Source organism: Protopterus annectens, chromosome 12.part0 (genome assembly GCF_019279795.1).
Source record: "Protopterus annectens isolate FY-2018-M chromosome 12.part0, PAN1.0, whole genome shotgun sequence".
Classification (NCBI taxonomy): Eukaryota; Metazoa; Chordata; order Ceratodontiformes; family Protopteridae; genus Protopterus; species Protopterus annectens.
The window spans coordinates 567,971,547-567,994,303 of NC_056746.1; the positions used below are offsets into that span (position 1 = coordinate 567,971,547).

General features: G+C 39.5%; 1 protein-coding gene across 1 annotated transcript in view; it reads left to right on the plus strand.

The window, feature by feature from the left end:
* The window catches only part of LOC122816190 (radial spoke head 10 homolog B-like), a 1,099,140-nt gene that overhangs the window by 905,516 nt on the left and 170,867 nt on the right, over window positions 1-22,757 (plus strand). The window contains exon 17 of the mRNA XM_044088939.1: window positions 19,871-19,978. Within this exon, the coding sequence (XP_043944874.1) occupies window positions 19,871-19,978 (108 nt within the window). The remainder of the gene's footprint in view (window positions 1-19,870; window positions 19,979-22,757) is intronic.

A 22,757-nucleotide genomic window follows, 5' to 3' on the forward strand; every position in this document is an offset into this window, starting at 1 on the left:
CATTAAGCAGCCATATTTAATTTTTCACCCGGACAGGGTATCATTACGCACCAACCCTTCTTTCCTCCCTAAGGTTTGTTCAGTTAACAACATTAATCAGTCCATTGAGTTTCCCACATTTTTCAAAAACCACTCCAATAAGCTGGAATATATGTTGCACAAGCTGGATGTTCATAGACAACTCAGATTCTACCTAGATAGAACTAAAGACCATAGAAAAGCAGACCAACTCTTTATAGCCTTTGCGGACAACAAAAAGGGCATGGCAGTGACGAAGCGTACTCTTTCCAAATGGCTAACTGATTGTATTACCTTCGTTTATTCTGCTACTGATCAGAGTTTGCCCACCAAACCAAAGGGACATTCTACTAGATCAGTTTCTACATCTTTGGCTCATGCGGCTCGTCTGCCTTTGGACACTATTTGTGCAGCCGCCACTTGGTCTAAACCACATACGTTCATCACTCATTATAAAGTGGACAGGACTTCCAGGGACAGAGCATCTTTTGGTTCCACTGTGCTCAGGAACGTTCTTCCGTGAGTCACTCAGGGTAACGGAGCTAGGGACGCTACCCATGTAGAACAACGGCGAGATTGAACACTCTCACATAAAGAAGTTATGTCCTTACCATAACGTTCCATGTGGAGTGTTCATCTCGCCTTTGTTCTTACATTCCCACCCTCCCACCCTCAGGTCTGGAAGAATGTTCAGTTTAGAAGTCTGGTCTGTTTGTCTCCCACTAGTGGTCTCTCTGTTGTTCTACTGGCTTGAGCTAGTTACGTTCCTTGTGTATACGTATGTATTCTTTATAGGTGATTACATTGTTATTGCTGGATCTGGTGTTTTTTTGCAAACTAGATCTGAGGTAAAGGCAGAGGGGATTGTGGGAGGTAGGTTGGTCTCGAGCTTCTTCTGGATGCAAAGCTTTGCTAAGCGGCCGACTCGGAGCCGAGGATCGGCTCCGACACCCATGTGTAAGAACAAAGGCGAGATGAACACTCCACATGGAACTTTATGGTAAGGACATAACTTCTTTATATTGCAGAGAAGACTGTATCACAGTAATATGCAACAGTGACTACATAATGGATGGTTCTGATCATTATTCCAAATAAAATGTGCATGACCTGACAAATGTCAGCCCCTTTGCAGTTGCTAGAGGCAGTAAAGAAGATACTGCAAAAACATATCACTAAAATGCAACATGGCTAGACTATATTACACAATCCAGGCTTATTAATGAATTACTTCAGTCTTTAGTGCAACGAATAAAGAAAAAAACATTAAAGACAATATATATGTTGCAGCTGTTTTTTTTATTCAACAACCAGCAAGTTATCACAAGTCAAAAATATTACAGTGTAAATCATACTATTTTTTCGGGGGGAGGCTTACATACTTGCATTGCATCTACATCTAATTTTTGACTTCCCTAAGTATTATCTGTCACAGGCTTATAGTTTCATAGGAGGTTACTAGGCTAATGGCCCTAGGGCCTTTACAAGCCTAGCCATATAAAAAAACGCATGTACCCTAATTGACTGTTGTTGGATTGTCGTTGTTAGCAGAGAGATTCTATGATCAGCACTGACTACCCCTGTCCTTGAGGGACATAGGTGCCACCTCAGGGGTGAATTTATAGCCACCCATCCAATTGTCAAGGTTGCACTTAAATAGGGTCATTGAAGTGAGAGCTTATTCCAGAGGAGTGGCAGTTCTCTGGGAAATATATCTGTCTCTCCAACATGTTTTCTTAATGCCAGAGGCTAGGCTGAGATCCCTGAAGTGAGTGACTCTTGTCCCATTTGATTTGCAGATGTGTAGCATTTCCATTAGGGCATAGTCAGAGACTGCTCTGTAGGCCAGGCACAGGTCGCATCTCAGTTGTATGTCAGTAGCCTGTATGATACAGAGTACAGTGACAGGGCTTTCAAGCTTTTCATGTAAGTCATTTTTTGGAGCCCCTGGATTCTCTTGGTTAGAAACCTCAGTGGTCTCTCCACTTACTGCAGGTGCCTGATGAGATACCTACAGAAGGAAGCATTATACTCAATTAGTGTTCTGATAAGGGTCGAGTACAGCAGAGTTATAACCTCCTTAGTCTTGGATGCGATATCCTTATTTATGACATGTGCAATGTAGAAGGCTTTCCCTAACACAAGGTACACATTGTGGTCGAAGTTTAGATTGCTCTCAACCTCTGTTCCCAAATCTTGCACCACTGGGTTTGAGCTTAGAAGAGTGCTATTTATATCATAATTATCAGGGGCTACTTCTTTGCCAAAGGGAATAATGAGGCATTTTTTGCATTTAGTTTTAGTCCATGACTTTGGCACCAATCATTTGTATGCGTCAGCCCCTTCTGTAATATGTTGACTTTGTTGGGGGAATCAATGATTGCACCCAGTTTGCAGCCAGCTGCAGACATGGTAAGCCACAGGCTATCTACTTTTACCTGGACCTCAGAGAAATAGATTCCAAACAGTAGAGGGCCCAGCACAGATCCTTGTGGTACTCCACTGGTAACTGGTCTACTGGTGGAGGTGGACTCCCAAAATTTGACAATATGCATTATGTCAGTGAGCCAGTTGGTTACCCATCTAGTAACATATGGGTTATACCCCAGCTGGGAGAGTTTCAAAAAGATCCCTGAGTGGGGAATTGTGTCAAAAGCCTTAGCTATATCAAGATAAGCGGTATGTACTGCTTTACCCTCATCCAGGTCTTTGGTGGCTTTCTCAAAGAAGTCCACAAGGTTTAATAAGCAAAATCTACCCTTGATGAAACCAAAATGGATCGGGCCAAGAGTTTCAAGGTCTTTCCATGGCCTTGCAGATAAGTCTGGTTAAGCTTATGGGTCGATAGTTTCCTGGGTCAGTTGATGGACCCTCTTTGTGCAAGGGGATTACTGTTGCTGTTCTCCACTCTGCTGGAATAAATCCAGTGCTCAAGCTATGGTTAAAGTAAATGCCAAGTGGTTCCACTAGATCTTCTTTTAGATTGTTTAGTAAGCAACCTGGGATGTTATCTGGTTCCATAGAGGCAGTGTTTTTGGCCTTGGAGAGTGTTAGTATGACCTGTTCTTTGAAGATACTCAATAGAGGACTGGTGTCAGGAATGCTTTGGATATGGCTGATTGGGACAGGGAAGTGAAGTTATTGCCAATTCTGTCAGCTAGCAGGTTGTCAATTTCTTCAGGTTTTTTGTGAGTGGTACAGTCCACTATAAGTTCGGCACACAGCTGGGCATTCCCTTTTAGGTTTCAGACATAGCTAAAGAATGCCTTATGGTTGTCTGTAACTAGGGATGCTAATTAAGTCTCTTAACTAGCCTTAGATGCCTTTACAAGATATTCAATTTGCTTGTTCAATCTGTGGTGGGTATTCCTCTATTGAGTAAATTGCCTCTTGTTCTTACATATCAGTTTCTTTCTTTCTTTTGTTTATAACTTATTTATACTTACAGCCCACCAGGGTGGGTTGTTTTTTTTGGAAGTACCTGGTTTTAGTACTTTCAGGTATAGCTGAATCAATACATTTGTTTAATAGGCTATAAGGGGCATTTGTGTACTCTTCTACATAGGAGTCATTGTTGGCTCTGTTAGTAGGGCCTTTGAAACTTTTTATACCATCACTTATAGGCTATAGTTTGTTTTGGAGAAATGTTTCATTTTTTTGCTCCTGTGGGGGTATCAGGTCTGATCTTTACTTCAAACAAGACTGATTTATGGCTGTAACTAGTGATGATGTGGTAGGGTATTTTGACTATAGATATTTTGACTTGGAGTAGCTCAAGAGAGTTGTAGTGTTTTACAAGTCTCTAGGTGTATTTGGATTTAGTGAAAATGGATACACCTTCACCTTTGGTTCTTTCACACTTGTTTTGAGGTCTGAACATGTGAAAGGCATTGTAACCTTGTATGGCTGAGGTGCTCTCTGTGGCCTTGAATGAAGTCTCAGTGGCTGCACAGACATCAGCATTTTCCAAGTTGAGGAGTGCTTCCAGGGAGTGCAGTTTATTGTTTAGACTCCTAGCATTAAGCAGCATGACCTTGAGTTTGTCTCTAGTGGATTCCTTTACATCAGAAGTTTTGTTGTTTTGATATTGCCCAAAAAAAGGCACTATGTGGGAGACAAGTGTCTTTGCTGGCATCCAAAAGCCTTCAGGAGACAGGTGAAGGCCATCTCCGGCAAAGCAGCGTGGTCTGTCAACCATGTCTTCCCAGGCTGTCAGATACTGGATCCCCCTGGATGACACGAGATGATAAGCTAATTATTGAAATCATTCATTTTTGTCTGTATTGTGGCATCATCCTAGGTGAAGTAGAATGCTGCTTAGGGCTAGGGACATACCTGCCTGGGATACATAATCTGAGAGTTCATTCATGTCTCTCTTCATATAGTCATCAAGAATAGCTATCCCTTCTGACATCACTCAGTAGGTGTGACTTACTCAAATGACTAATAATGCTGAATTGTTGCAGCGTATACCCCCAGAATCAACAGAACCAGATTGTGGGCAAATGGGGCCTTCTGCAGGGTAATGAATCAGGTCCCCGCCGTCCATACCAATATCCCTTTACTTGGCTGTCTCTCCCCACTTACCATAAACACTGTTCAAACCTATCAGTGTACATACTATTTTTTCTTTACTTTTACAATTACTACAGAGATTTGGAGTTCACTTAAAACTAATAAAACAAAACATCCTCACATTGAAAAACAGACTTAGCATGAGAAACAGTAAACTTCTTTCTCAAACTCACACTTACTGAAAAATGCATCTGACAACCCATTAAACTACAAGAGACATGCTGGGATTTATACTCAAACAGCATATTATGAATAATAATTAGTGTCTATCTGAATAAAGCAGAAGTTCAAAAAACAAATGTGCAGTGCATTTGTTAACTGTTTGGGACAACCTGCAGAATACAAGTGTCCCTTTTCAGGAGCAGCCCAGGAGTATTGCCTTGTGAAGTATCTTGGCAGAGCCATATAGAAGGCAAATGAAGGTTAAGGGAATTTAGCGTACTACACAAAGCGGCTCATAGCATTATTCATTAAGTACTAGACAAGGTGGGTTAGCCCAAACACACTGTATTTCATACATGTGTGCCTGCAAAAATAAGCTAAATTAAATCTATATTTACAGTTGAAATATAAATATTAAACTCAGACTTAATGCTGCCTAGTTTGTTCACAACTAAATAATAAACTGTCAACATTCTACAAAACAAGAAAAACAAAAATCACATCCACATCAGTTCATTCCTTTATGCCATAGGTACTCTGGTTCATAGGTAGTTAGAAGGCTTGCTGTGCAAGGGACTATTGAGGAGCCTTGCCCATATTTCCAGTTGCCCCAGAGTACTGTCTGGTTAAGTGACTTACTCAAGAACAGGCATAAGTTAGAGGCAAAATCACAGATTCTCTGCAAAAATTGACATACATAAGACCAGGCTAACACTTAATGGAGTAACAGATTTTGCATCAATATGTATTTTATTGCATTATCCCTTGTTGACCAGGTTAGTCCAACTAGGCTAGTGGCCTCTTTTCAAGGGAAAACAATTGTGGTAGTTATACTACTGGGGAAAATTTGACCCAAGGCATCAGAGAACTTCCCTTACTCTTTTCCACAGGTGCTGTGGGATCTTTAACATCCACCTGAGCTATTACCATCTCAAGCAGATAGGACTTCTCTTTAGCATCTCAACCAAAGGAACACACACTCATGAGTGCAACATTCCCTTTATAGTGCTGTACAGTGTCAGCAAACAATCTACCTGGTGTGGGAATAGAACCTATAGCCCTCTACACTAAATGCAAGTGTGCTAACCTGTTACACCAGTGACACAGACTATGAACCACACAAAACTATGAAACTTTATGACTGACACTGACAGACTGTAATCCTCAGTAATTTAAAAAAGAAAAAAAAAGTTAAAGGAGGCCTGGCATTTGGTGTGGGGGATTATGGCTCTTGCCTTCCAGTAATTATGGCTCAGGTTTGACTCTGAACTAAGTCACTTAAATGGACAACTGAACAGTGATCCTAACTAGGGCATTACACATTACAGACAAACACACACACACACACACACACACACACACACACACACACACACACACACACACACACACACACACACGCACACACACATCATTCATGGATAGTAGAACATATTTACTGTTTAAACACCCACATAGTTAATTCTAAAAAGACAGAATAGTCTACCACATCTCCTTCATCAGCCCATTTACTGTAAATACCTCCAAGGTCTATGCATGTCAGCAAGAAGTGCACATCTGTTCTATGAAACTCTGTCCTTTTAACACCATTACTGGCATCTGAGACTATTAACCATTCATAAAGCATCCCCTATGTCTATACACTGCTCTCTGACAGTGCCCATCTTGTGACCTGATGCCCACAGTGCATATCTCGCATTTCGATCTCTGGCATGAACACACAATACAGTGAATTTTCTGTGTTTTAGGCTGACAAAATTAATTGCATAATGTGTGACACACACACACACACACACACCTCTTCTACAAATTTCATTACTGACATTAAAGCCTGTGTTCTCACTGTGACTGTTCTCTTCTGTTTCTCACTCAAATGCTGCTGCTGTTTCTATTTCAAATGCTGCTGCTGTTTCTCAAATCTCCTGCACATATTATGCTATCAGTTCCCAAGAGCACATGCAATGTTGGTGGATGTCCTGACACTGAAGCATTTAAAGATGCAGGTACATGCTGAGGTATTGGACTGTTTAAAGCAGATTAGTTTTTATTTTTTAAAGCTAATCCCTGAGGTAAAAGCAGTAAAATATAATAACTGGATTTTAATGTAGATAAATAGATGATTTCATAGATGCAAGACTTAAAGCATATTTTGAACCTCTCTGGCTAAAACCTAATAACAACTGTGAAGCAAACATTATAAATGTTAGCAGTAGGCAGATTTAATACAGCTTTACCTTATAATGTAAGAAAATGAGTACTTCAAAGTGAGCTCAAGAAATCTGATAAGCTGATTGCACTGGAAGAATGATTGTTAGTTAATGTCACAATGCTAAAATGTTTAAAACGAATTGCCTTCTACCAAAAAAACTGCAGAAATAATATATCTTCTTATGTGAAACAAAAAACAACAAGCAGTGAGTTTGTTTCAAATGTGGAGGGCATAATCACTTTGCTAATTTCTGTACTACTACAGAGAATGCTAAAATGAAAAACTAAAATACGTGATTTACATAAGGTTATTCTAACACCTGGCATAATTGAATCAGACGCATCACTGTGTATCACAGAGAAGCTAGTAAACTATACTACATTTTTTTAAGTAAGGGAGGCACAAATCCTGCTAGATTCTGGAAGCATGATTTCCATTGTCAAGCTTTCCGTATTATATAAGCACCAAATTAGTAACAAACATTCTTTGTGAAAGGAAGAGAATAACTCCCTGCACATGTAGAAATTCAGGCAGCTATTTGAAAACTGTTGTACACTGAAGCTGTAACCCTTAATTTAAGCCATGATGTAAGAGGAAGAAAAGTCATTCCCCATTTAAATCCATTACAGAAAATTGGTATAAAGAAGAATCATAGATATAGTGTGGCAAGCTGATTTTCCATGCTGTATAAAAATGGAGGGGGTATGGCAGGGACACTCAGAGATTTAAAAACAAATCTATGGTAAGTATGTTGCGTAGGAACTGCAAAGGAACCATCATTTGGTGGTAGTTAGACAGTAAAAAAATTAACAGGAATATAAGAATGTAAGATATGTCAGTATTGGAAATTAAGATGAAATTCAGAAGTAAAAATCAGTACAAGGCAGAAGTCAGCAAAGAGACTTGCATGTAACCTTAGCGCAGACACTGAGACAGAATAGAAAAAGAAAGATAGTTGGGTGAGGACCCTCAGAATAACGTGAGTACAGAAAGTAAGGTTTACATCTCTATATCTATATTTAAATCTGGATTTGTATAGCTAGGTAGATAGGCACATAGCAAGATAGATCGATATCACCATAGAATTTTTAGTCTAAAGTCTAGTGTAGGTGATTTTAAATGTTTTGATGAAGTCTTTATGACTTTATGTACTGTATGATACAAAAAATCTTAACATAAACAAGTAAAAAATATCTCCAGAAACTGTTTGTGATGTTTCTAGCAGTGATGATCTGGAATTGGCTAGTGACAATGAAAACTACATGCCAAAACTAAGAAATCTAGAGTGATGTTGTTTGGTACACCAAAATGTATGTCAGGATCATATTGCTTATCTATAAGAGACACTACAGGTACCACTCTTCCTTCAGTGACCCATCATAAATATATAGGGACAATTCTTGCTTAAGGCCTTTCCTTTTAAGTACTGAGCACCAGTTTATAAAGGTTCAGAAACAGCTAAAAGTTTCTTACAAAGTATTTCATCTACTTAATATGGAAACTAGAGAGATATTGACAAACTATGTTAATTTTAAAGCTAGTATGCACTTTTCATTTCAGTCCACAAAACACCTGTTATACAAACCACTGAAAATAAAATACTCAGGAAATGTCACCTATCCAAAAGCAATGAACAACACTATTTTACAATCCAACAGGTCAAATGTCTGCCAGTAACAACAAGCTCTGCCTTCCTTCCCCAACCTATTAATTTTCAAATTGCTAATGAAAACTGCTGTTCTCCACTTAGGAATAAATTCATGGTTTAAGACTCTTCATACTCTCTTAGAAACCATGAAAGACTTCAACTCATGAGCCCATTATTTTTCTAGTAATTTATGACAAAACCTTTTCCAGAACAGTACCAGCTTCATGGAACTTGTCAGTTGTAATTAGCAATTACAAAACGATTTATCATTCTTAAAAAATAATCACAAATAAAGGTACAGCTTATGAATGAACCAAAATATAATAAGCTTTCAAGACTTCAGTTAGACTATTTCATCTGGTTGACTCCTTACCTGTTCTACCACATTACTGAATCTTCATTTAGACGAATGTTTAGTTAAAATATTTCATTTTTCTAGGGAGGCACGTGCATTCCATAATAGTTGTACATGTATAACATAAAAACTTGTACATATATAACAGCTTATGCATTTATGTATTATATGTAATGAAATTAGCAGCATGCTTGTACTGATAGTGTGTTCTAGCTCTGCACAATGGTCTATCTCACCTTACTTATCAGAATCAGAATCACAATTATTGTCCAAGTATGCACACATACAAGGATTTTGACTACAGTTTCAGTGACTCTCCAAGTATAAATTAACATTAACATGCATACAGCTATTAAGAACAAGACAAATGACATACATGCAACTGTTAAGATCAAGACAAAAAAGTAAATATACATATACATATACATACAAGGTGCAAAGTGCAACTCAGTGCAAGAAATACTGAATTATCTGTACTAATCCTAATGTTTTTAACATATTTATTGAATTATCACTTAAGACATAGGCAAACACACATTTATATAAAAGAAATTAAACCATGTTAACAGGTTCACAGTTACAAACATTATACATCACATACATGCTTTTATACAATTATCATCAATCCAATATTACATAAATTGCTCAATTCCTGACTTTCCCTAAACATCACTCCTCTGCCAAACATTATGCTGCATGTATTTTTCCCACAATTTCCTTTTTTTTCTATGTAGTTTGCTCCTACCCTTTTCTAAATAACTTCCACTTCTTTTCTCTGTTACAATATTTACCACTTCAAGTATAGTTGGTTTACACTGTGATTTCCATTTTCTAGTAATCAATTTTTATGTATACACCAATTTAATAAGGCCTTATTGTCTAAGTAATTCAGATCCCATATTCCAGCTCAAAAAATATTTTCTGTTATACCCATTTGCTCACCAGTGTAGGAAATTTTTTAAAGTTTACTAACTCACTATACTCTCAAGACATATGTTCCCAGCTGCCTCTTTCTTCCCTATCATACCTCCAACATTTGCCATCTGCATCATTCTCTGCAGTCTGCTTGGGGAATAAAAACACCTATGAAAACACTTCCAAGCAAAAATCCTAAAACTTCTGGGCTTTGTTGCATATTTGGGTGCCATACATATGTCCTCTCATTGTTTCATTGTGAATTACTTATCTAATCTCTCTTCTCAAACTTTTGTAACCTCCTCAGATTAATTCCTGTAGTTACTCAATACTTTATATGCCCTACTAATTATCTCTTTTTAAAAGCAGCTTCTGTTTTAGATTAAACTTAAAACTCTACCAGAGCAGGTCTTTCATTTAGGATTACCCCATCTCTTTCTCTTTGCCTATAATCTGATATCTGTCGCTGATAGGGAAGGCAGTCTCTAGCCTACAGTCCAAATGCCTTCTTGCTCTCTTCCCATTCTGATAGCGTTCTCTCTGTAGTTATTTGCTCCCAATACCATGGTTCATTTGCCAGTTTTCTGTGGTAAATTCCAGGCCCCTGTTGCTTATTCCATGTACCCCCAATTGTAGTCATTTATATCAGTAGAATGCCCTTTCTTCATTCTCAAGTTGGCTTACTTCTTAGGATATTTTCTGCTTCTTTATGAATATAATATTTTGTATGGCTGTTAATATTCTGCTTAAGGATCTGCTTCCAAAATCTCATTATCTCATTATTCACCCCCTCCCCTTTGTCATCATCTCCTTCCACTTAGAATAATTTCTTTCTGCTTGTTTTATGTAAATGAGCCTTAACTGTATAGCTCTAAAATATCCCTTCAAATCAGGTAATCCTAAACCACCTTGTTCTATTGGAAGATTAAACTTATCCCACTTGACCCTTGCCCTGTTCCCATCCTTGTTAAAATCTGTCAACTCTTTATTAATTACTTCCTGCAACTTGTCACTTGGTTGATAGCAATATGCTTGATCTATATGTATGTATAGATACATACACACACACACACACATATATATATATATATATATATATATATATATATATATATATGTGTGTGTGTGTGTGTTGTTGTTGTTTCTTTTGGCTTTTCCCGGTTAGGGGTCACCACAGCAGAACTCCGGTCCGCTAATGATTGGCAGTAGATTTGTGTGTGTATATATATATATATATATATATATATATATATATATATATATATATATATATATATATATATATATATATATGAGTGTGTGTGTGCGTGGCTGTTCATATCCATAAACAAGAGCTTCCAGTTTCTCAGTTTTTGTTGTTATCTTTCATTTAGCCTTTTCCCCATATCCTTAGCTGCAATAATAGAATTTTTTTTAACCCATACTCCTAAATACTTCATTTTATTGTGCCCCCATAAATATTGGTATTGCTGAACCAATTCATGTGTGGGTACATAGTTTACAGCTATAACCTTTGTTTTGTTTGCATTAATTTTATATCCAAAAAAAAAAAAAAAAAACTACCTCAGAATGTTCTACAACACTAAGGTGTACTTTTCTGGTTTTATCAGGTTCCAAATAATATTGTCTGCAAATAAAACCAACCTTGTGAAGTTGTTCTATCTCGCCGTTCATTCTTACAGATGGGATCGGCTCCGAAATGGCCTACTACAAAGCTCAAGGTCTTCAGACAGCTCGAGGCCAAGTCCCTATCCCATGATGCACCTTGAGTTACCCCAGATCTAGTTTGCTGCTGCAACAGATCGGAGGTTTCCTCGGGCCAGTATAACATAATTTTTCTCAAGAAATTCCTATTTCTGTCTTATATCTTATGTATTGATAGTTATAACTTTAGAACTTTAGATCATTAATAGCTTGTTAGATTGTTAGCTTAATTCTGATAGTTTCTTATACTCCTTTTAGCCTTCTTTTGTTATAGGCCCTTAGTATTCCCTTTCCCTTCTTTGGTGTGCCTTTATATAGATATTAGGATCATTTGTATAACTTAGTAGTGTGTTTTATAAGCATTTATAGATTTTAGAAATTGTGTATGTGTGTTTACACATTTATAGTTAGCTCACATTTATCCATATAGAGCCCATTTGTTTTTTAAGGGCTACTTACTGTTTATATATTATAGGATAGTTTAAAATTGCTAAATTTTGTGTGTGTGTGTGTGTGTGTGTGTGTGTGTGTGTGTGTGTGTGTGTGTGTGTGTGTGTGTGTGTGTGTGTGTGTGTGTGCATTCTTTTTTGGTATTACAAGCCTGCTTGTGTACAATTGGATAGTTTCATGGCTGACCAAGATAGAGATAAACATCCCAAGTCTGGGTTTAAAAAATGTCCGAAGTGTGGACAAACGATGCCAGTGACTGATAGTTATGTAAATTGTGTCTATTGTCTGGGTGCCTTGCACTTGCAAGAGAGTTGCTCCATTTGCCATTCCTTTTCAAGCCGAGTATTACATGAAAGGAAAGGAAAATTGATCGATAGGGGACTTCTAAAATCTTCTTTTCAAGAAGCTTTGGGTGATCAGGATAAAACTAGTCAGTCTCCCAAATCCTTCAAGTCCTCTAAGGCTTCTTCACTGGACTCGTCAAAATCTAAGAAACGGTTGATGTTGGCACCACAACTTTGGGAGCCGAGCATGCTGTCTTTTCGGAGGCAGTCCCCAGTCCTGGAACCCGTCTCCGAAGTATTGAAATCACCTATCCTCCAGTCGGTACTACCCTCCATCCACTCATCTCTGTCCTTGATTAGCCTCTCCGATTTGGATGTGGATCATGTGGTGCAGAAGTTGCTACAGGCACTGGCGTTTGCTACATTTTTATTGGTTTTGACATAAGTGGTTTTGGAACCGAAAACTGTTATTCCATCTACTTCTTTTCCTCCTCCGAGCCATACTGGTCCGTCAGAACCAGAGGAGTTGGAACTTATGATTGTGGAGCCTTCAGAGCCAATGCCTACTCCAGCGCCATTGGTTCCATTTACTCAGACTTCCTCGGCACCCATCGAGGAGTCTAGGAGCCGACACTCGCCGGTCGGGTCTGCGGAGGATAGTCCGACTAACCTGTCATTTCCGACTTTGCCTGTTGGGGCCTCGGCTTGGATGAGTTTGGCTCCTAATTCTGGATCAGAACCCACTGTTCTGGTGTCGAGGGGATCAGTTGTTTCTTTGGATCCAGCGGTTCCTTCTCATCAGAGCAGAGCTGCTTTTGAGGCCATAAGGAGGGTAATGTCCCCCCAGGACATCCGCAACTTCAGGACTAACTACCTCCTCCCCAAAAGCACCTTTGTCCAATTGTGCCTCACAGATCCCTTTGAAGCATAGAGACCCTGAGCCTCAGGAAGCCCCACTGGGTGGCCCCAGCTCTTCCGTGACCTCACCAGATATTCCCACTGATGAGGTTCCCAGGAAGAGAATTTGCAAGAGGAAACATCTAGACTCCCTGCAGAAGTCTCTCACATCTGACACTGACTTAGATGAATCAGAAGGGTCCCCACAGTCCCCCTCTGAAGATATCTCATTTGCAGATATATTGGATCCTTAAGCAGAGGAGTGGCTGGAAGCCCACCAACCCTACTGAAGATGAGTCGGTCCTCCTGAAAGCTTTCGGGTCTCAACCCTCCACCTCTTGGGTATCTCCGTCCTTCAATGAGCTTATGGAGCTGGCCTCACAAAGGACGTGTGAGTCTCCGGACACCATGGAGCCTGTCCCTAGGAGGCCCAATAAATTTATTTCTGCCCTCAGGATAAAGTCCTTTTTCACTAAGGGAGTGCCTGTCGATGCCATGGTGGTGGAGGCAGCCACCAAAAAGGAGATGTCAGAAACTTCTTCCTCTGTCTATCCTCCTAACAGAGACTCTAGGATCATGAATACATACGGGAAGTGCATTTATAGTTCAGCGACTTTTGCCATGCGTTCACTGAACTATCTTACACATTTCACAAGATTGCAAGGAGACCTTCTAAAAGAGTTTGGAGATACTCTTCAGGGTAGAGTAGCTGAAGGAATTTCAGCCAAAGTTACCTCCCAGCTTGCTACCCTTAATTCCATAGTGAACTCATTCATGTGTCTCATCTCATATGCAGCTGATGTAATGAGTAGGGCAGTGGGTACAGGAATTGCTCTCAGGAGACACTCCTGGATGCACTTATGTTCCTTTCCAGAGCCCTTTAAGTCATCCTTTGTCAACAACCCTTTTGATGGCTCATCTCTTTTTGTGCCCAAAGTTAAGGAAACTTTGACCCGGTGTGAGCAGGAAGGAAAGAATCCGTCTGCCGTCAGAGTCCATTTTTCCACCCCTACTAGACCCTCCCCCAAGGGTCAAAGGGGAGGAAAAATGTGGTTCCAAAAAGCCCAAGGAGCCTTTCTGGACACATGTGGTGAACCCCCCTCCAGGGGCAGAGGAGGGGGTAATAATGGAAGATGCCACCATCGCGGCAGAGGGGGTCCGCAAAACCAGGGCAACAGACACCAGTTCTTTGGGAAGCCCTACCAGCACTCCTGAAAGGAGGCCAGACTGTCCTACTCTGGAGGCAGTCGGAGGTCGCTTATCATTGTATCCAGATGCCTGGCTATAAATAACAAATGACAACTGGGTACAAAGTATAGTTTCCAGAGGATATTTTATTTCCTTCGTCGTCACCCCTCCATTGACAACCCAGTTACAGGGAACAAGCAACAGGAGAGGTCCAAAAGCTGCTAAGAAAAAGAGTCATCCAACCAGTCCCAGCAGACCAGACAGGATTCGGAACTTACTCAAGATTCTTTTTAGTTCCAAAAAAGACAGGGGACTGGAGACCTATTTTGGACCTCAGCAGACTAAACGGATCTGTCAAGAAGGAAAAGTTCCAGATGGTCATGCTTCAGTCGATACTTCCCTTCTTAGGGAAAGACAGTTGGATGTGTTCAATAGATCTGTAGGATGCGTACTACCATATAAAAATGGCCAGACCATCCAGGGATTATCTGCGTTTCCAGCTGGGTGCCAATCATTACCAGTTTTGAGCCCTGCCCTTTGGTCTCACTACAGCCCTAGAGTGTTCACCAAATGTATGGCAGTGGTCACGGCTCACCTGAGATGTTTGGGATTCCAGTTATTTCTATACTTAGATGATTGGCTCCTCACCGCCACCACCAGGCATCAGCTAATACAAGCCAGGGACACCACTCTTACTCTTTGCAATCAACTGGACATTACCATAAACTCAGAAAAATCTGCCTTTTCGCCATCGCAACATATAATTTTTATCAGAGCAGAATTGGACACCACCACCACCACTTTAAAACTTCTATCAGAAAGGATATTACTACTTCGTCAGCAAATTCAAAACATCATATCCAGAGACAAGGTTTCAGCATCAGAAATGCTAAAGTTGTTAGGGATGATGGCAGCTGCAATAATAGCAATTCCATTGGGTCGCATGCACATGCGGATTCTACAATGGCTGCTGTTCACGAAATGGTCTTATCAAGAGCTCCCAATGTATCATCTCATTATTGTAACAAACACATGCAAAAAGGATCTTCAGTGATGGTTGACCTCTCTTCGAGTAAGGATAGGTCATCCTTTTATCCTACCCTCACTATCGGCCACAGTGACCACGAACACTTCTCTGATCAGGTGGGGGGGGATTTTCAGGGAAGAACAGCCCAAGGCACATGAACTGAACAAGAGACACATCTGCATATCAATGTCCTGGAGATGAGACCGGTACTCTTGGTATTGCAGTACTTTCAGGACTCTCCCTCTGGGGACAATTGTGATTCAGACAAACAACATGTCAGTGGTCTGGTACTTGAACAAACAAGGAGGAACCAGGTCCTACCCCCTTTGTTGAGAGACCCTAAGAGTATGGCAGTGGGCCACATCCACCCAGCGCTTTCTGATAGCAGTGCACATCCCGGGGAAATCCAACGTGATTGCAGACAAACTGAGCTGGACAATTTTGTTGCCTCACGAGTGGTCCCTCAAAAAAGATATAGCAGAGAGAATATTCTGCAGATGGGGCCAGCCTTTCTGCGATCTTTTTGCTTCCCCCATGAACACAAAATGCAGAAGCTACTTTGCCCTGATTCCCCCTCTGGGAGATTCCCCAAGGGACGCACTCTTATACAATTGGCCTTCAGGTCTCCTCTATGCTTCCCACCAATTCCTGTGATACCCAAAGTACTACAGAAAGCAAAAGCCCTGGGAAGGACCATCATTCAAATTGCCCCTCATTGGCCTCATCAGATTTGGTTCTCCTTCCTTTGACTTCATCTGTTGGAAGAGACTTGGATTCTGGACCCAGTTTCAGTCCTCCTGACGCATTCATCAGGGACCCTTCATCCTTCCTTTCAGTCCCTAAAATTGACAGCTTAGCTGCTCCAATTCCCAACATAGCCAGGTTCCATAACCTCTGAAATGAAATGCACCATATTTTAATATCTTCTCATAAATGCTCTACTAGGAAGTTGTACCTTAGCAAATGGAGGATATTTTCTATATGGGCTTCTCAGAATAACATTGATCCCTACCAAGCCTCTATTTCCTCTATACTAGAATTTTTGACTATGCTTTTCAACAAAGGAGCAGCGGCAGCTACAATTCAGGTTCAGCTTGCTGCGATCTCTAATTTTTATCTTGGTGTTGAAAGATTTAACATAATGTCACACCTTTCTCAAAGGGACTTTCCACCTCAGACCACCAGTTAAATCCCCTTATACCCCATGGAACTTAAATTTTATGCTCTCACACATTATTCTTCCACCTTTTGAGCCAGTTTCTTAGTGTGATTTGAAATTTTTTGTCTTGGAAGACTATCTTTTTAGTAGCCATCACGTCTGCCCGAAGAGTATCAGAACTACAGGCCTTGTCCATAAAACCTCTGTATTTGGTTATTCATGCTGATAGAGTTTAACTACAAACAAATCCTTCATTCTTACCTAAAGTTTGTACTGAAGCTAATCCTTAACCAAACTATAGATTTACCAGTGTTTTTCCCCAAATACACCAACAACTTAGAGTATATGCTGCACAAGCTTGATGTTCACAGACAGCTCAGATTTTACCTGGATAGAACCAAAGAATTCAGAAGATCAGAACAACTTTTTGTTTCCTTTTCAGATTCTAAGAAAGGTATACCAGTGGCAAAAACAACACTATCAAGGTTATCTGATTGCATCACTTTCACTTACTCAGCTGCCAGTTTACCTGTACAACACAAAATTAAGGCTCATTCCACCAGAGCAGTGTCCACATCCTCTGCCTTTTCTGCTAAGCTTCCTATAGACAGTATTTGTGTAGCAGCCACTTGGTCAAAACCTCATACCTTTATCATTTATTACAAAGTTGATAGGGCCTCCAGGGACAGGGCCTCTTTTGGTTCTACTGTCTTGAAAAACATACTCCCATGAGCCACCCGAGAAAGATGGTGCTTGATGATGCTACCATCTGTAAGAATGAACGGCGAGATAGAACAACTTCACGTAAAGATGTTATGTAATCACCATAATGTTCCATATGAGTTGTTCATCTTGCCTTCATTCATACATCCCATCCTCCTATCCCCTCCAGGGTTTTCTGAGGACCGAGATACTAGTTTTATCATGGTTGCTTTGTCTTTCTATGGTTTTTACCTAATAAAAGTGATAGAATGGCATATGGCATTATTAGAGGCAGCAAACAAGATCTGAGGTAACTCAAGGTGCATCATAGGATAGGGACTTGGCCTCGAGCTGTCTGAAGACCTCGAGCTTTGTAGTAGGCCGACTCGGAGCCGAGGATTGGCTCCGAACCCATCCGTAAGAATGAAGGTGAGATGAACAACTCACATGGAATGTTATGGTGAGTACATAACTTATTTTTTCTTGATTGCCATAGCAATGATGTCCTCTAATTTCTGAGTCTCTTATTTTCTATGCCAGTAGCTCTAATTATAATGCAAATAATAAAGGGGACTACTACACTACCTAGTTCCCCTGTTCAAGCACAACTTACCAGTGTGGAACCCTCCCACTTTAATTTTTCCCTCCAGTCCCTCATATAACCTCCTAATTAACCTTATTATTGTATCAGAGAATGCAAATGCTTCCATTGCCCTACTCATAAAATCCCAGCTTACTCTTTTGAATGTTTTCTCTGCATCAGGACCCACCAACAATAGTAATATTTTCTTACATTCTGTTTCCCTCTCGATCATCTTTTTCTATTAATGTTGTCAAATGTTTGCCTTCCCTCCATAAAACCACATTGATCCATATCTAACAATTTTGGGCAATGCCTTTTCTGTTCTTTTAGCTATTATAGATCTAAACACATTATAATTATGGTTTAAAATTGAAATTGGCCTATATGGCCTGATGGATCTTTACTGTCTTTTGATATTACATCCACAACCGCTTTCTTCCATGATGTTGATGCTTCCCCTCATTTTAAAATACTGTTAAACAAAACCTTCCAGACCTTTATCACTTCATTCCCTCCTGTCTTCCAAACTTCCACTGGAATATCATCTATTCCTGGAGATCTTCCTGCAGATTGATTATAAATTACCATTTCTATCAGAACTCCTCCTGTCTTAACTGTTAATTGGTGAGTCTCATCTACCTCTAACCTTGACATATTTAAGTCTTCCATAAATATTTCCATTTGTACTTGTTCTTGATTTCAAAATTCATCTGATTTATACAACTTTTCATAACATTTCCAAAATATCTGATACCTGTACAGGATCTCTAGTTACTTTTCTTGTTATAGGCTTCCTAAGTTTGGCAACCACCCTTTCTGTGTTCTGTTGCCTAAATCATGGTGTTAAGAGTTTTTTTTTTTCTACTCTGGAGTTATTAACAAAAAACAGTTGCTTAACAGCAATCTGCCTAAACTCATGCATATTATCCAGATACCCCTTTATCTTCTCTTTAACACTCTGCAGTTGCTTCTCTTTTTGTTCTCTGAGATTCTTCTTATTTTGCAATGCTTTAACCTTTGTCAGCCTTTCTAAATAAGTCTTGTTACTTCTTAACTATATCCTTTTTTTATTTCTACCCCATGTTTAAAATCCACTTTCCTTTTATGCCAGTCACTAGTTATAACTTCTGAATAAATTTATATCTTACCTAATAGTTCTCATAATTGCCACTCCCCATTCATCCAAATCTTAACCTTAACCCTGCTGCTGCCCCTAATTCTAGCCTGATGTATTACCTTACTAAAAACCTTATCCATAACAGTATCACTTGACAAGGCAAGTTAACACACAAACACACATTATATATATACACACACACGTACCATAAAAATATCACCTAACTTAACCCTGAGTCTAACCCAAGCAAAAATACACACACACGTGCACGTTCTCTGCTATAATCAGAACTAAACAGACTCACATAGCAGTCTTAGACACAGACAGGTAGGGTGGAGTACACATCTTGTTTACGATGGTGCAGAGCACTCCCACATTTAATATTACCTGTTGCTTTAATCCTAGGATCAACAAGATCAAGATTTCAAACAGTAAAGTCCCAGGACTGATCCCTGTGGAACACCACTGGTTACAGGTCTGCTGTTGGAGGTGGATTCCCCTATTTTGACTATATGTGTTGCATCAGTGAACCAGTTAGCGACCCATCTAACATGCATAACTGACTATGAATACCAACTGATGTTAATACGATGCTTGGACTGATGCAGAATGCCAATTACAGCAACTATTGCCCCTGCTTCTTAAACTGAAATATTAATGATCTGATGAAAATATGCATATAATACAAATCTTATGTACTTTGGTTTTAGTATTGCTTGACATTTACGGAAATTTCAAAATATTCTGTCTTACTGATAGCTCCCTCAATAACAAATATAGAAACTATAACATTTACCTCAATATAAAAAGTGAATAATCTACTGAAAATATGTGTATAGTGCAAGCCTGTTTTTATATACTTTGTTTTTAACATTAGATGACATTTACAGATTCTTCCGCCACAATTGGTAGCTCAGCAAATACAAATACATTCCAGGACCAGATTGCGCAGTCATCTGAAAGCAATCCCATGAAGAAATCAGAGGTTTGTTTGCTGAAAACTGAAATAGAGCAAGCTATACTTAGATAGTCATTGCAGAAAATTTTAATTAATGCATAATTTTGTAGGGAATTTGAATTCTGAAAAAAATTGCTTCTAGTAAAGAACATTATTTAAAAAGGATGTACAGTATGTTATTGTTTACACATTCTTATTACCAGACACAAGACAAGAAGGAACTACTTAGATTCAAAGCCACAAAATTGTTTTGGTTCTCAGATGATGTTATTTTGTTTAAAAGCACTGTGATCTCTGAGCAAAGTTGTCATTTTAGTAAAGGATTCCACATTGCCCATTCTGTTCATCTCAATAGTTCTATTCATCCTCTTGGCAGATTTGAACGAGCAAACTAATCACTCTAATGCCTCTGCAGCACTTGAGCTTACCCTATCTGCCATAATGCAGTGCAGTCCCACTTGTCTCTCAGACCTCATTTGTTCAGTAGCGGCACATGACTTCAAAGCAAGGAGGGGCTGCAACAAGTAACTGATTGGGTGGAGCCAAATACAGTGGGGGGGGGGGGGCTGTATTACAGTAGGTCAGTAGCCATTACCTGTAATCAAAGTGAAATAGTCATTCACTTTCATCCACAGACTTTTTCAGTATAAACCCACTTATTATAGCCACTTTACTAACTATATATACTTCAAATGTCTTGTTGCAATTAATACGCTATGGGTCCCCCTGTTACCGCTAGTCTCCCCTGTACATCCCCAGTGCCTTCTACTGTTTTCCCCTCATCCTGGCCCCACACCATCCAGACAGATTAATTCTTTCTTGCTTTTTCATACTTTGTCTTACTTTTTACCCCCGCCCCATGCTTTTAACACTCTGTAACAGACAGACACTCTACTGTAACTTAAGTCTGGAGGAAGTAACTCAATTAAAACAGGGGTCTGCTGGGACCCTAGAAGTCACAGAGTTGTAGATGCTCTGAAGTGCATCTTAGAGCTTTTTTCCCTAACTTTTGAATTAATGATGACATGAACAAAAATAGTATGATAGGAAATATATATACTTCCTACCCCCTCTAAAAAGACATAGTTATCTTTTGTGTACCACTCTACAGTTAGCTTGGGATGAAAAGTTTAAGGACAAATGGATAGACATATATATTATACTGCTGAGGGTCTGGTTGAAGAAACCAAAGCCCTTGGATAAAATCCACAAAGAGAAAATGACTTCACATAGAAAATGAACAGCCCAAAACTCAATGGGAAAACCAAGTACTGTTATATAGCAACATTTCTTAGTGCAACACACTGCCAATGATTAGTTGTTGTCACACATGTCCTGCCCAGACCACTACAGACTGCTACTTACTGAGTGCAGTGCTGATGCTGGACTGTGATAGAAAGTGAAAAAATTATTAGCACTGCTTCTGACTTCTGTAAAGCTAGAATAATGTTTATTTTAAACAAATGACAGCAGTGTAAAGTCACTTTTAACCACAGACAACCCCTGTATCCAACAATTAAAAGACAACTTTATTGACTGAATATACCTCAGACATCAGAATGTAATAAAATAAAAATAGCAGCAACTGGATAAAGTAATTTATTTTAAACACACCCAAATATATAGATGTGACCATCAATTAATAGTCACTTGTATTATTGTGCCTGAGCACCTCATATGCTTGATTGTGATCAAATGAATCTATGAATAAAAACAGATATCTCCCACTCAGGAATTTATTTTTTCAGTTCACTGCTGTCAGAATACAATGCAAACAACATAAATGACACAATTTCCCTGTTGAGCCTTTCAGTAGTTTAACTATGCACACACAAGCACTTCAATGACACCAAAATGAATCATGTTCCCCAATGATCCCTTTAATAGTGTGTTCATGTATGCACAAGCTCTCAAATGATACCAATATGAATTATTTTCTCCAGTAATCCCTTCAATAGTTTGTCCATGTATGCAGAAGTACTCACATATACAGACACACACACACACACAGACGCACACACACGCGCACACACACACACACACACACACACACACACACACACACACACACACGCACACACACGCACACACACGCACACACATGCACGCACACGCACGCACACGCGCGCACACACACACACACACATACACACACACACACACACACACACACACACACACACACACACACACACAGAGACACACACAGTACATCTTACCCTTCTTGCTGGCAGTAGCAGGCACATTACCTGATAAAAAAATACCATACTTAAAAAAAACAAAAATAAATACATAAATAAACGTATTCCTGTGATGGTGGCTGTACACTCCCATAGCCATGTCTAATCAAAGTGATGTCGGTTTACTTTACTGTGTCAGTCACCTGAGACAGTCAGAGCCATTAGGTAAGCCTCTTCACTGCTTCATGCAGCATCCCAGTGAGACCCATGTTAAGGATGTATCCAACATCCTTAACAGCAATATAAAAGAACATCATGGATTGGTGGAGTAAGTTTGCAGCTGGGCTGTTCTGAAAACAGCCTGGTGAATGGACTAAGCTGATTTTTTTTTTTTTCACTCTAGGGTTTTCTTGGAACAGGAAGTAAAACTGAAAGCCAAGTCGACTTTTTTACTTTTATAGTAATTTTTTTGAGTCTATATTAGATGATCGACCGTCCACAACTGCGAACACCTAATGAGCGACACATAAATGCTGAACTACAAAAAACACGAAGGATGTAAATATCGAAAACCGGAACGCCGAATGTATTTCCGTGGCCAGTAGAGTGATCATGGGGAAGAAGAA